Source organism: Salmo trutta, chromosome 5, assembly GCF_901001165.1.
Source record: "Salmo trutta chromosome 5, fSalTru1.1, whole genome shotgun sequence".
NCBI classification, from domain to species: domain Eukaryota; kingdom Metazoa; phylum Chordata; class Actinopteri; order Salmoniformes; family Salmonidae; genus Salmo; species Salmo trutta.
In genome coordinates, this window is record NC_042961.1 from 30530758 (window position 1) to 30544741 (window position 13984).

General features: G+C 40.9%; 1 protein-coding gene across 2 annotated transcripts in view; it reads right to left on the reverse strand.

Moving 5' to 3' along the window:
- The window catches only part of ercc6 (excision repair cross-complementation group 6), a 52966-nt gene that overhangs the window by 23101 nt on the left and 15881 nt on the right, over window positions 1-13984 (reverse strand). For both annotated transcript variants that reach the window (XM_029753345.1, XM_029753346.1), the window contains exons 9-10: window positions 7242-7373; window positions 6537-6695 (exon numbers count right to left, since the gene is read on the reverse strand). In XM_029753345.1, coding sequence (XP_029609205.1) covers window positions 6537-6695; window positions 7242-7373 — 291 coding nt within the window. The remainder of the gene's footprint in view (window positions 1-6536; window positions 6696-7241; window positions 7374-13984) is intronic.

A 13984-nucleotide genomic window follows, 5' to 3' on the forward strand; every position in this document is an offset into this window, starting at 1 on the left:
TCCTAGTAATAATTCCCTGTCTTAGGTCAGTTAGGATCACCACTTTATTTTAAGAATGTGAAATGTCAGAATAATAGTAGAGAGAATGATTTATTTCAGCTTGTATTTCTTTCATCACATTCCCAGTGGGTCAGAAGTTTACATACACTCAATTAGTATTTGGTAGCATTGCCTTTAAATTGTTTAACTTGGGTCAAACGTTTCAGGTAGCCTTCCACAAGCTTCCCACAATAAGTTGGGTGAATTTTGGCCCATTCCTCCTGACAGAGCTGGTGTAACTGAGTCAGGTTTGTAGGCCTCCTTGCTCGCATGAGCTTTTTCAGTTCTGCCCACAAATTTTCTATAGGTTTGAGGTCAGGGCTTTGTGATGGCCACTCCAATACCTTGACTTTGTTGTCCTTAAGCCATTGTGCCACAACTTTGGAAGTATGCTTGGGGTCATTGTCCATTTGGAAGACCCATTTGCGACCAAGCTTTAACTTCCTGACTGATGTCTTGAGATGTTGCTTCAATATATCCACATAATTTTCCTGCCTCATGATGCCATCTATTTTGTGAAGTGCACCAGTCCCTCCTGCAGCAAAGCACCCCCACAACATGATGCTGCCACCCCCGTACTTCACAGTTGGGATGGTGTTCTTCGGCTTGCAAGCCTCCCCATTTTTCCTCCAAACATAACGATGGTCATTATGTTTCATCAGACCAGAGGACATTTCTCCAAAAAGTACGATCTTTGTCCCCATGTGCAGTTGCAAACCATAGTCTGGCTTTTTTTAATGGTGTTTATACTTGCGTGCTATTGTTTGTACAGATGAACGTGGTACCTTCAGGCGTTTGGAAATTGCTCCCAAGGATGAACCAGACTTGTGGAGATCTTGGCTGATTTCTTTTGATTTTCCCATGATGTCAAGCAAAGAAGCACTGAGTTTGAAGGTGGGCCTTGAAATACATCCACAGGTACACCTCCAATTGACTCAACTGATGTCAATTAGCCTATCAGAAGCTTCTAAAGCCATAACATTTTCTGGAATTTTCCAAGCTGTTTAAAGGCACAGTCAACTTAGTGTATGTAAACTTCTGACCCACTGGAATTGTGATACAGTGAGTTATAAGTGAAATAATCTGTCTGTAAACAATTGTTGGAAAAATTACTGAAAAATTACTACTAAATAAAATTTGTGGAGTGGTTGAAAAACAAGTTTTAATGACTCCAACCCAAGTGTATGTAAACTTCCAACATCAACTGTATACTACTGGTCAAAAGTTTTGAAACACCTACTCATTCAAGGGTTTTTCTTTATATGACTATTTTCTACATTGTAGAATATTAGTGAAGACATCAAAACTATCAAATAACACATTAAATAATGTAGTAACCCCCCCCAAAAAAGTGTTCAACAAATCAAAACGTATTTTATATTTGAGATTCTTCAAATTAGCCTTGATGACACACTTGGCATTTGCACACTCTTGGCATTCTCTCAACCAGCTTCATCTGAAATGTTTTCCAACAGTCTTGAAGGAGTTGCCACATATGCTGAGCACTTGTTGGCTGCTTTTCCGTCAATCTGCGGTCCAACTCATCTCAAACCATTTCAATTTGGTTGATGTCGGGGGATTGTGGAGGCCAGGTCATCTGATGCAGCACTCCATCACTCTCCTTCTTGGTCAAATAGCCCTTACACAGCCTGAAGGTGTGTTGGGTCATTGACCTGTTGAAAAACAAATTATAGTCCCACTAAGCTCAAACCAGATGGGATGGCGTATCACTGCAGAATGCTGTGGTAGACATGCTGGTTAAGTGTGCATTAAATTCTAAATAACCCAGTGTCACCAACAAAGCACCCCCACACCATAACACCTCCTCTTCCATGCTTCACGGTGGGAAAAACCTCAAATGCAGATCATCCGTTCACCCACACCGCGTCTGACAAAGACACGGCGGTTGGAACCAAAAATCTCCAATTTGGACTCCAGACCAAAGGCCAAATTTCCACTGGTCTAATGTCCATTGCTTGTGTTTCCTGGCCCAAGCAAATATCTTCTTCTTCTTCTTCTTCTTGGTGTCCTTTAGTAGTGGTTTCTTTGCAGCAATTCGACCATGACCTGATTCACAGTCTCCTCTGAACAGTTGATGTTGAGATGTGTCTGTTACTTGAACTCTGTGAATCATTTATTTGGGCTGCAATTTCTGAGGCTGGTAACTCATGAACTTATCCTCTGCAGCAGAGGTAACTCTGGGTCTTCCATTCCTGTGGCGATCGTCATGAGAGACAGTTTCATCATAGAGCTACACATGGTTTTTGCGTCTTATAGTAATGATGGACTGTAGTTTCTCTTTGCTTATTTGAGCTGTTCTTGCCATAATATGGACTTGGCATTTTACCAAATCTTCTGTATACCCCCCTACCTTCTCACAACACAACTGACTGGCTCAAACACATTTTATTTTATTTAACTAGGCAAGTCAGTTAAGAAGAAATTCTTATTGACAATGACGGCCTAGGAACAGTGGGTTAAATGCCTTGTTCAGGGGGAGAACGACAGATTTTTACCTCGTCAGCTCGGGGATTCGATCTAGTAACCCTTATGGTTACTGGCCAAATGCTCTATCCACTAGGCTACCTGTCACACACATTGAGGAAAGAAATTACACAAATGAACTTGTAAGAAGGCACACCTGTTAATTGAAATGCATTCCAGGTGACTACCTCAAGAAGATGGTTAAGAGAATGCCAAGTGTGCAAAGCTGTCATGAGTAAAAAAAATTACTTAAAAAAACTTGAATGAGTAGGTGTTCCAAAACTTTTGACCGGTAGTGTATGCCTATCTGTAGACTTTCCTGTAATAATAAAAAAAATAAAAAAAAGAGAAACAGATCCTATTTTGACGCACAAAACCATTCAAATGAAATCCGATGGGTTTTCTACTTTACCCAAAATATTCACATAATGTCACAAACCCTGCTGTTTGTGACATTCGATGGCAGTGGCATAGAAATGCTCTTCAAAGAGAGGACGCAGTAATGAGAGACATAATGTAGCCTAAGCTACTGAAAAATCCAAGATTAAATCATGACAGGAGTGTTTGATTCTTAAAGAGACCTCCCCCCCATAAAAGCAACTGTCAATCAATGCCACAAGCGTTGATGCCACAAGCTATAGTATGAAGATGTAATTGACAACCATTAAAATATAAAGAAATACATGCAACATGTCCATAGCCTATTTATCAGCGATGCCGACTATCGAGGGGGAGAGTGTTGGAAAGATTTTTCAAATACTGTGAGGAATATACACTAAGCAAAAATATAAAACCTAACATTCAACTTTTTAACTGAATTACAGTTCATAAGCAAATCAGTCAATTGAAAAAAAAATAATTAGGCCCTAATCTATGGATTTTACATGACTGGGAACACATACGCATATGTTCGTCACAGATACCTTAAAAAAAAATATATATAATTTAAGTATGGATGGGGATCAGAAAACCCGTCAGAATCTGCTGCGTGACATCTCCTTCGCATAGAGTTGATCAGGCTGTTGATTGTGGTCTGTGGAATGTTGTCCCACTCTTGTTTAATGGCTGTGCGAAGTAGCTAGACATTGGTGGGACCTGGAACACGCTGTCGTACACATCGATCCAGAGCATCCCAAACATGCTCAATGGGTGACATGTCTGGTGAGTATGCATGCCATGGAAGAACTGGGACATTTTCAGCTTCCAGTAATTGTGCCCTGTACAGTTGAAACCGGGATTCATTCGTGAAAAGCACACTTCTCCAGCATGCCAGTGCCCATCGAAGGTGAGAATTTGCCAATTGAATTCAGTTACGACGTCGAACTGCAGTCAGGTCAAAATGACGAGCATGCAGATGAGCTTCTCTGAGATGGTTTCTGACAGTTTGGGCAAACATTATTCGGCTGTGCAAACCCACAGTTTCATCAGGGTGGCTGGTCTCAGATGATCGCGCAGGTGAAGAAGCCGGATATGGAGGTCAAGGGCTGGCGTGGTTACACTTGGTCTGTGGTTGTGAGGCCGGTTGGACGTACGGCCAAATTCTCTAAAACAACGGAGGCGGCTTATGGCAGAGAAATTAACATTAAATGATCTGGCAACAGCTCTGGTGGACATCTGTGGCATTATGTTGTGTGACAAAACTGCACATTTTAGAGTGGCCTTTTATTGTCTCCGGAACAGGGTGCACCTGTGTAATGATTATACTGTTGAATCAGCTTCTTGATATGCCACACCTGTCAGGTGGATGATTATCTTGGAAAAAGAGAAATGTTCACTAACAGGGATATAAACAAATGTGTGCCCCAGATCTGATTTAAATAAGATTTGTGTGCGTATGGAACATTTCTGGGATCTTTTATTTCAGCTCATGAAACATGGGACCAACACTTCACATGTCACGTTTATATTTTTGTTCAGCGTGAATGGATGTAAAACATTTTTCTTAAATTATAAAAACGGACTTCGTTGACTTACTGTGTGAGGTGAAGAAAAAAAATGACAGAAGCCCAACTTATTAGTGGTGGTGAGTTAAGACAATCAGAAATCAGACATCCCCAAATGGGCACTTTCCTACATTTGCAGGCCAGGTACTTCTGTGTGTGCTCAGGCGCACACGCTGCGTCAAAATTACCAGGAAAGAGAAACAAGACACACGCTCATTGCTTACATGGAGCATGTCAATTATGCTATGAAATAAACCAAAACGTGTTTTTCATAAATGTATCAGGTTGTGAACTCTGCAAACAACATTTCTACTCCGAGAATGAGAACTATAAATTACTAATTAATACATGTATTAACATAATTAATGACAGTGTTTATCATTAAAATTGTCAGTTTTACAAATGGTAGGCTACCACATTCATAAAAGTGCTTTGCGGTCCAACACTGTATAGTCTAGGCTACTATTCTACTTTGCGGGATAAGAGGGCGGTATTTTTATTTTTTTTCACTCGCATAGGACAGTATATTGGCCAGGACCAGGCCGATATGAGGATTGGCACATTGTCCATTTGACACAACATTACCGCATTATAGGCCTCAGAGCCAGAACAACCTCGTCAACTGCTTTAAAAAAAAAATACATGTATTTATTTACTAGCAAGCAATGAAAACATGCATTGTATAAAAAAAAGTCGACACATCAAAACACTTTTTACTGAAGTGTCATAGCCTATAGCGCTCCACAGCTGCTTGAGCATCAAAAGGACAGTTCAAAAGAGGAGGATGTAGAAAGTTTAATGGATAAGTTAGGAAAACAATTGATTACAGTCATTAGTAAACACTCCCACTATTAGGTAAAGTTTAGCTACACGACAATAAAGTTATTACGATTTTTTAAATCTGAAAATGAATGTAGGCTTATTTCAATGGTTTTGATGGTTATTTTGTTTTCATGATGTTCTTTATCCATAACCGTCAATTACACGGTTATTAAATTATCGTCACAGCCCTAACTGCCATGAACCTCTGCTTGGTGGAAACCATTGATAGAGGCATAATTGAGTTTGCAAACAATCAATTTGTGGACGTTCACAGCAGACAGAGTATTGACCATCAGAGAGGTTCAATCCCTCTGGAGTGTGTGTGTGTGGAACCAGTGGGCCCCGCCTTCAACGTGCTTTAATGTGTTTCACGTTTAATTGGCCCCCTCTGCCCCTGTGACCACGTCCACTAAGAATCACACACACACACACACACACACACACACACTGTCATGTCCACGTTTCCTTTGGTGTCTGCAGTAGAGAATGAGAGGAGTCTAATAATTGAAACATGTTTAATAATTCAGACTAAAACTCTCCAGCACAAATCACCCTAATGAAATATTCATTACTACACAGACTCCCAGTCTGAACACACCATAACGGCTAGAGTTTGTGTGTGTTCGTGCGAGCGTCAGACCTGGGTCCAAATCATAGACTTAGTTAGACGACAAATCTTTGTAACTGTCCCATTATGGCGTCTGTGGGCATGAGCAGCACAATTGAGGCCATCTCCATTATAAAGTAGTTAATTTTCTTATTCTACTACTACTGAATTGGTAAACAAACTGAAAGGGTGCATACTGCCACCTGGAGTCTGTTGTTTGAACAGGTATAAAGCCAAGGTTGGCGATTTAACCCACCTGCAGTAATGTAATGTTTGCTCACAAGAATAATTCTTTAGCTGATCCCTGCTGATGAGCTGGATGGAATTGTGTGATCCTTCCCATAGGAAGTTCCACCCAGTTGACTACTTTATAAAAAGTCCTCAGTGGCAATGTCCATGCAAAAATGTGTTATTTCCAAGGAGTGATCTCCATCTATCTCTAGGGTCCATATACTTGATCTATGCCTGATTGAGCTTGCCTGTTGCAACGGAACTAATATACAAGTTCAAATAATGCAGACCCCACCCTCCTGGCCCTCTAGGCAGGCTAGAGCAAATGCTCAAAGTATTTGAAAGACTTCAGATAATAATTGAACCCAGGTCAGGTGTATGTGTGTGCATGCCTGTGTGTCCATGTGTACCTGTAGTTGGACCCTCGTGTGCGTAGTTTGCTGTAGCTGAGGCCAGCCAGGAATGCGATGACTTGGATGGTTTTACCCAGACCCATCTCATCCCCCAGGATCCCCCCTGCCTGCTGGCAGTGTAGCTCCCACAGCCACCTCACACCTGTCTGCTGGTACCTGGAACACACGCACACACAGAAAGAGACAAAGACACACATACGCGCGCACACAGCTGTTAATATACACACACACAAACATCCCTGTCTGTCAAAAATCCACCCCCGCCCAAACACAAAGAGCATAGTGTGTGTAGTGGTAAATTAATCGTTAGGTCATTATCAGTAACGATTCCAGATAAAGAGACCGGAAGTGTAGAAACTGATCAGCTGTGAGCCACTTCGCTCACCCTCTACTTGAGTACTTTTTACTCAACTCAGACTCAGTTACTCAACTGAATACAGTCCAAAACAATCTGCCTGCTTTAAGTTCAACACGCTTCACTTATACTTACAATGATGTTCTGTAGTGATGATAAAACCAATCTAAAACTGAATGTATTTTTTATAAACTGGTCCACACACACGGCTTATAATCATACTTTATGTATATGATCATTTACACTATCAGAGTTCATATTCAACAGGTATCAACATAAACATTAGTCATAAACATTACAAAATACAGTGACAATTGGGAAAAGCGGTTACTTTGTTTGTTACTTACTTGAAGAGTTTATTCCAGAGGAATCCAGGCACTTTGAATCCTTCATCAAACTCAGCATCACTCTGGTCACTCTCCTCCTCTCCTCTCTCTCTCTTCTCCTCCCTCTCTCTCAGCCGCAGCCGCCTCCACCTCCTGTAAAAAGAGAAAACAGTCATCACTACTCTCATCCTCTCCCTTTCCTCTTCCTCCTCCTACAGGGGAGCAGGTGCTACTGTCACATAACAGTCACTACAGCCCCGCACCCCCCTCTACACACTCCTGTATTGACTCAGCAAAATCTCCCTCAGCAATCTCCCCAAGGCCCAACAGCCCCATCTGGATCTCTCCACATACAACACTTGGGCCCATAACACAGAGTGTCTCAGAGTAGGACTGCCGATCATGGATCAGGTCCCACCTCTAATTTCATTAAACTGATCGAAGATCAGCACACCTACTATGAGACGCTTTATGAATATGGGCCCAGACCCTTATGTGCATCTGAGCTGCAGAGATGTCCCATGCTGAAACAAGACCACTAAACATTTGCGGCCCGAACCTTGCTCTTTAAAACCCAAAGGGATGTGTGAGTAATTGGTGTAATCACTATCAGTTAGCATAGGGAATTCTTAAGCCGTTTTAAGGAGGGCAATCTAAGGCAGTTGAATTTTTATATATATATATTTACATTGTCTTTTCTGACATTTTTGAACAGTTAGAGAGAAAAGATGATAGTGTGGAAAGATAGAGGCTGTGTCAAAGGGCAGTAGGCTGGATTCAAACCTATGCCGGCACAATAGACGTGTGCCGGAGGCTGCGGGATTACCACTAGACCAGCCAGGACACGTGTATTTTTAATAGACTAGCTGCATAGAGCGAGAGGGCAGTTAGTGGCAGAGTCGTCACACAGCAAATGAAGATTGATACAGACAATTAGTGGAGTGGGTTCCCTAGGAAAGGTGTGAGAGGGAGCGGACCAGAATCCATCTTCATTTGGTCCTGGTCCTGTCACTAAGGCTGGGAGACTGCTGCTCTTTGCTGGCCTGCTGAGACCAGCCACACTAATTAAGTCAAGGCATCGGCTCAGTTTATTACGCTTTTCTCTCTACACACTTCCCTTCCTCTCTCTCCTTTTTCTCCCCCTGTCCCTCTCTTGTCCTTTCTCACTCCCTTCCCGTCCCTCTCGCTCTTCTTAACTGCTCTCTCAGCCTCCTGAGTCATTCCACCTCAAAAAGCACAAGAAAGAGGATTTTCGAAACCCAACAATTTAGATTGTACTGAAATCGTTTCTGTAGTTAGAAACGGATAAGATAAGCATTCCTGAAACATTATTTTGTTGAAATATAATTTGATCTGAGAAATTAAGCTATTTGATTGTACCCAAATTGTCAATTTAAATTGATGGGATTCATATAGTCAATGAATCTGATTTGTAACATAATTCTTCCTAACAATGAGTAAGACATGAGGAATCTAATAAAATTGTCAAAAGCCACCTACGAAACACCCACAGCCCACGCTAATCCCACTCCAACAACCAGTATACTATCAGCTTTGACAAGGAGTATGGCGCTGCTCCTTGGAGTATTGCTTCTTCATCTTTTATAATGTATTCTCTGTGAATTTGTTGCTGTTCCCCTGTTTAGAGAAATTAGCCAATGAAGTTGCTTGCATCAGCGTTTTCCACAAGTACTCGGTTTAAACAAAATTGTTAAAGGAACTATGTTTTTAGCAGCCCCTGGTACATACTAATGCTTTGATTCCATCTGAAATACACCGCAAAGTTATTGAATACTTTATCGAGTTTATCTCCCAGATTGGAAACATTTGTTGTTGTATTACGTAAGACATGATTTTACAATTTAAATTACTGAGAATGTATGAATTCAATCTATTGTATAAACTGCCTAAATTTTGCTGGACCCCAGAAAGCTGCCTTGGCAGCAGCCAATGGAGATCCATAATAGATACAAATAGTTAGTCATTTTGAATATCGTCTAGGTCTATATGATCAGGACTATTTTCTAAGTAAGAGAACATTAAACCTTTAGCCTGTCTTCTCTTGAGATTAAAGTCTTATTTAAGATATGAAATGCCACAATGTATTTTATTAAAACAGAATAATGAAGTAAATAGCCCACATTATCTTGAAAAATAAATTCAAGGTTAAATTTTAAAATAAAAGGGCTATATACACATCTTAAAAGGTCCAATGCAGCTGTTTTTATCTCAATATGAAATCATTTCTGGGTAACAATCAAGTACCTTACTGTGATTGTTCTCAATGAAAATGTTTGAAAATAAACAAAAATAGCTTCTTACTGGGCTCCCAAGTGGCGCAGCGGTCTAACGCACTGCATCTCAGTGCTAGAGGCGTCACTACAGACCCTGGTTTAATATCAGGCTGTATCACAACCGGCTGTGATGGGGAGTCCCATAGGGCGGCACACAATTGGCCCAGCATCGTCCGGGTTAGGGTTTGGCCGTCATTGTAAATAAGAATTTGTTCTTCGCTGACTTGCCTAGTTAAATTAAAAAAATCTTAGCAAAGAGCAATTTCTCAAGCAAGAATTTTGCTAGGACTGTCAGGGAGTGGTCTGAGTGGGGAGGGGAAACTGAAATGTTGCTGTTATTGGCAGAGAGGTTTAGAATTATTTCTTATTGGTCTATTAACTCATTTACTGGGCAGGCCAAAACTTCATCCCACCAAAACAAGCTGAAAATTCAGGCAGTCTTTTCAAACAGTGCTTACACTAAAAGGGTTATCATAATTTTCACAATATTATTCCAACTCCATAGTGTGGAAATGTATATCAAACACAGGCAAATCACGTTTGACTGCACCTTTAAGGTAAAATGATCATTAAGTAGGGCCCTATGAAATCAGTTATATTTTTTGCCTAACTCCATTTTGTTCTTTCCCAAATTCTGTTTCGATTTTTGGGTCTAGACACCTTTTAATTGAAGTGTGCACGTAACAAGAAGCCTTTTTTTAGCTGTGTTTTTGTAGCGAACATGTGATGGTAGAGTTTTCAAAACAAATACCCACTGGACTAATGAAAATAATCATACAATTGTGCGAGATAAGCAAAGGCTACTTTGCAGTTCACATTTAAGAATTTTTACCAGAATAATGCTTTCATTAGCGTCAACGCTAAAAGCTACACAAAGTTGTTGTACAAAAAAAATTGACAGTATGACGGTATTTTATGTTTTTTAATAATGAACATTCTAAATTTGCTTTATGAGTAGTGCGTGACTCTAGGGTGGCAACACATACATTCTAAGTGATTTCAATGGGTCTTTCTCCATTCTGATTGTTTTATACCATTCAATTCAACTTCAACCCCAAAAAAGTCATAATTTTTCATCAATTCCTGCATTTGGAGATCATTTCCACACTGCCACGTAGGGCTGCACGATATGGGCAAATAATCTGGGCCTTATTTTTAACCAAATGTTGCAATTTGTCTTGCGATTTAGAGCAAAACACGTGGGTTAACTGTTGGAATCATGGGAATAGAATGTCTATTCTAATTATCTAGTTAGAATATAATAGTGGGCACTTTTAATACAGTGTTGCTTGACATGACAACGAATGAAAATGCCAGGGAGGAGTTATTGTGACAGGTTAGGATAGGTGTTTCCTAGGGGACCCTATAATCTTTGGCTACATTGAATGTTCTCTCTTAGCAACTTCATGAAGCTAAAATATTCTTTCTTTGCGTTTACCTAATTTAGAAGACACTGTTGCACAAACAACATGCTGATTTAGGTCTACACAATCACTATTATTATCAGGCAGTATAGCTAAGTACGCTTGCTCTTACTCAGTACATGTATTAGCTAACTAGCGATTAGCATTAGTGGCTAACAAGATTAAGGAACAACTTGCTAAGAAAAGACAAACTAGCTGTTTGCAGATGTAACAAGCTAATAGTGTAATTATAGAATGCTAGTAGATTTATATTAAGAAGCAAAGTGGCAACTGCATCGTTGTCATCAACAGTGTTGCATATGCTGCACTGACCATGCAGACTGAACGCAAGTGTCTCGTGTAGTGACGGGACGTTCGAGAACAAGTCGGCAGTAAGAGCCGGCTTGCATATCAGAAGAGCCGAATCTATCTATCTATCTATATATATATATAATAATAATAATAATAATAATAATAATAATAATAATAATAATATAGGCCTAAATGCTCAAGCGCACACACATTCGTTCTGACTGTCTGCTCAGACTAACAGCCTCACCTGTTGTTCCTGTCAATCAGACACGCAGTGTCAACCAATGAACCAAAGATGCGTGAGGGAGGGCCGAGCCAACTCACTCACAGTCACACACTTAGCAGCTGAGGAGAGGAAGGACAGCTGTGGAAACAGCTGGAAAATGAGTCGGAAGCAAAGTAGCATTTGGATGCATTTTAATAATGTAGACAATGTTAGAGCACAGCGTAGAGCTTGCCAAAAAAGATCTCATATAAAGCCGGTTCTACGCACAACCTACACCAGCAGATGCGAACTGTGCACCCAACTGTGAAGCTAGCTGTAGTGGAGCGTCGAGAAACTAGCGGGCCTGCTAGTGATAGTGGTGGAGCCAGCCACTCAGTCAAGTAGACCTACTCCGCAACCCACAGCAACGCAGTCTTCTATGGACCAGTTTATGCCAAAGTCTACGTCTGAGGCAAAACAAGGCCAAATTGATATTGCACTGATCAGCAGCTATTTTTCATCGTGGAGGACAGAGGTTTTAGAAATTATAGCAATAGTCTAAATCCAATGTACACAATTCCTAACAAGAAAACCCTTTCAAAATCACTTACTCCACAACTGTACGAGAGCACACAGGCTTCAGTGTGGGAAAGAGCCCAAAAAGCTACTGCAGTTTGTCTTACCACTGACTGCTGGACATCAAGGGTAACCACTTCTTACATGTCGGTTACATGTCACTTCATTGAAGATTTTTCAATGTCTAGCCGTCTTCTGGACTGCTTTGAGTTCAGCGACAGACACACCTCGGAGAACTTGGCAGAGTAACTGTTGAGAGTGGCCAGAGAATGGCAAGTAGATGGAAAAGTGGTCTGTTGTGTTAGCGACAATGCAGCTAACATAACCAATCAACCTGATTGTAAGAGATGCTCTGAAGGTGATGAAGCCTACTGTGGACAAAGTGAAAGCAGCTGTGGAATACTTCCACAGGAGCACAGTAGGTGCTGAACAACTAAAGTCTACACGCCAGATGGGGATGGCTGAGCTGAGGCCTAAACAAGACTGCACTACAAGGTGGAATTCAACATTTTATATGATGAAGAGGTTTCTTGAGTCAAAGGATGCCATCATCTCTACCCTGGCCATTGCCAATGTACCTGTTGATGCTCTGACCCAAGAGGAATGGGAGGTGGTGGAGGAGATGTGCAGAGTCCTGGAACCCTTTGAGTAGGTCACTGTGGAGATCAGTGGAGAGGTACAGTATGCAGTTATTACTACATCATTATTTACTCCAGTATGATACATGTATATGAGCAATAGATGAGAATGTAGTATCTGTGGACAAAACATGAACCTAAACTAATAAATTACTGTTCTCTCTTGTCAGCTATGTGACAGCCTAAAAAATGATACTCCTGTGTAAGGGTCTGCAGCGAATCACAGCCAGCTGCCAGAGAAAAGCAAATGTAACCACAGAGTTGGACACCCTATGTTCATCAATGGACAGAAAGTTCCACTGAATGGAAAATAAACACGTGCTATCAGAAACCGCTGCACTTGACCCCAGGTTTAAGAAGTTAGCCTTCAGTGATGCCAGAGCGATTGGCGAGGCTCTTCAAAGAATAACCTCAGCAGCAGGGAGGGACAGCCCCAGCAGTCAGCTGGCTCAGGCACCAGGAAGAAGAGGGATCAGATGGAACAGAAGCACCAGCAGTAGTGCCACAAACGTCTGCTGTTTGACGAGAGAGCAACTGGGGATGCAGCACGAAGGAATCCCTTAGCAGATGCCATAATGGAGGTCCGATCCTATTTGGAGGAGCCCCTCCTCCAAAGATCTGCAGATCCTCTGAGCTGGTGGAAGAACAAGGCCTTTGTCTACCCACGGCTTACTAAAGTCATGACAGGGAGACTCTGCATAGTGGCCACATCCGTTCCCTCTGAGAGGGTCTTCTCGAAAACGGGACAAATAATTACTGAGAAGAAACTGCATCAGCCCCTCAAAAGTGAGGCAGCTTGCATTTCTGAATGCAAATCTCTCATAAAAGCAAAATAGGGTCAGCATTGCTGTGTGCTGCCGGTTATAACATGGCAATAAAGAAGAGAGAGAAAAGAAGGAACAGTTCAATGTTTTAAGTGGGATGCTGCAGTTTTGCACATTATTTATTTTTCTTTGATATGGTGCAATATTCTATTATGATGTTCAGATTCTATTTGTTTTGAATGGTTAGATTTATATGCACTTTGTTTATATACATTAAAATGTTATACTTTAAATGCAAATGTTTAATAGCATTATTTTTCATAAACCAATGCATTTTTAAATACATTGTGGTTAAGGTAGAGTATGATTTCATTTAATAATTTAATTAGAACTGTTTTAACACCAATCATAGTCAAACTATTGCAAACTGTTTGACTTGAAAAAATACAAAACATATTTTTTTTAAAAGAGCTGTTTGGGAGCCAAAAGAGCCGGCTCTTTTTGGTGAGCTGAGCCGAACGAATGCCCATCACTAGTCTCGTGGTTGAGGAACATCAAATGCGCTCCTTGAG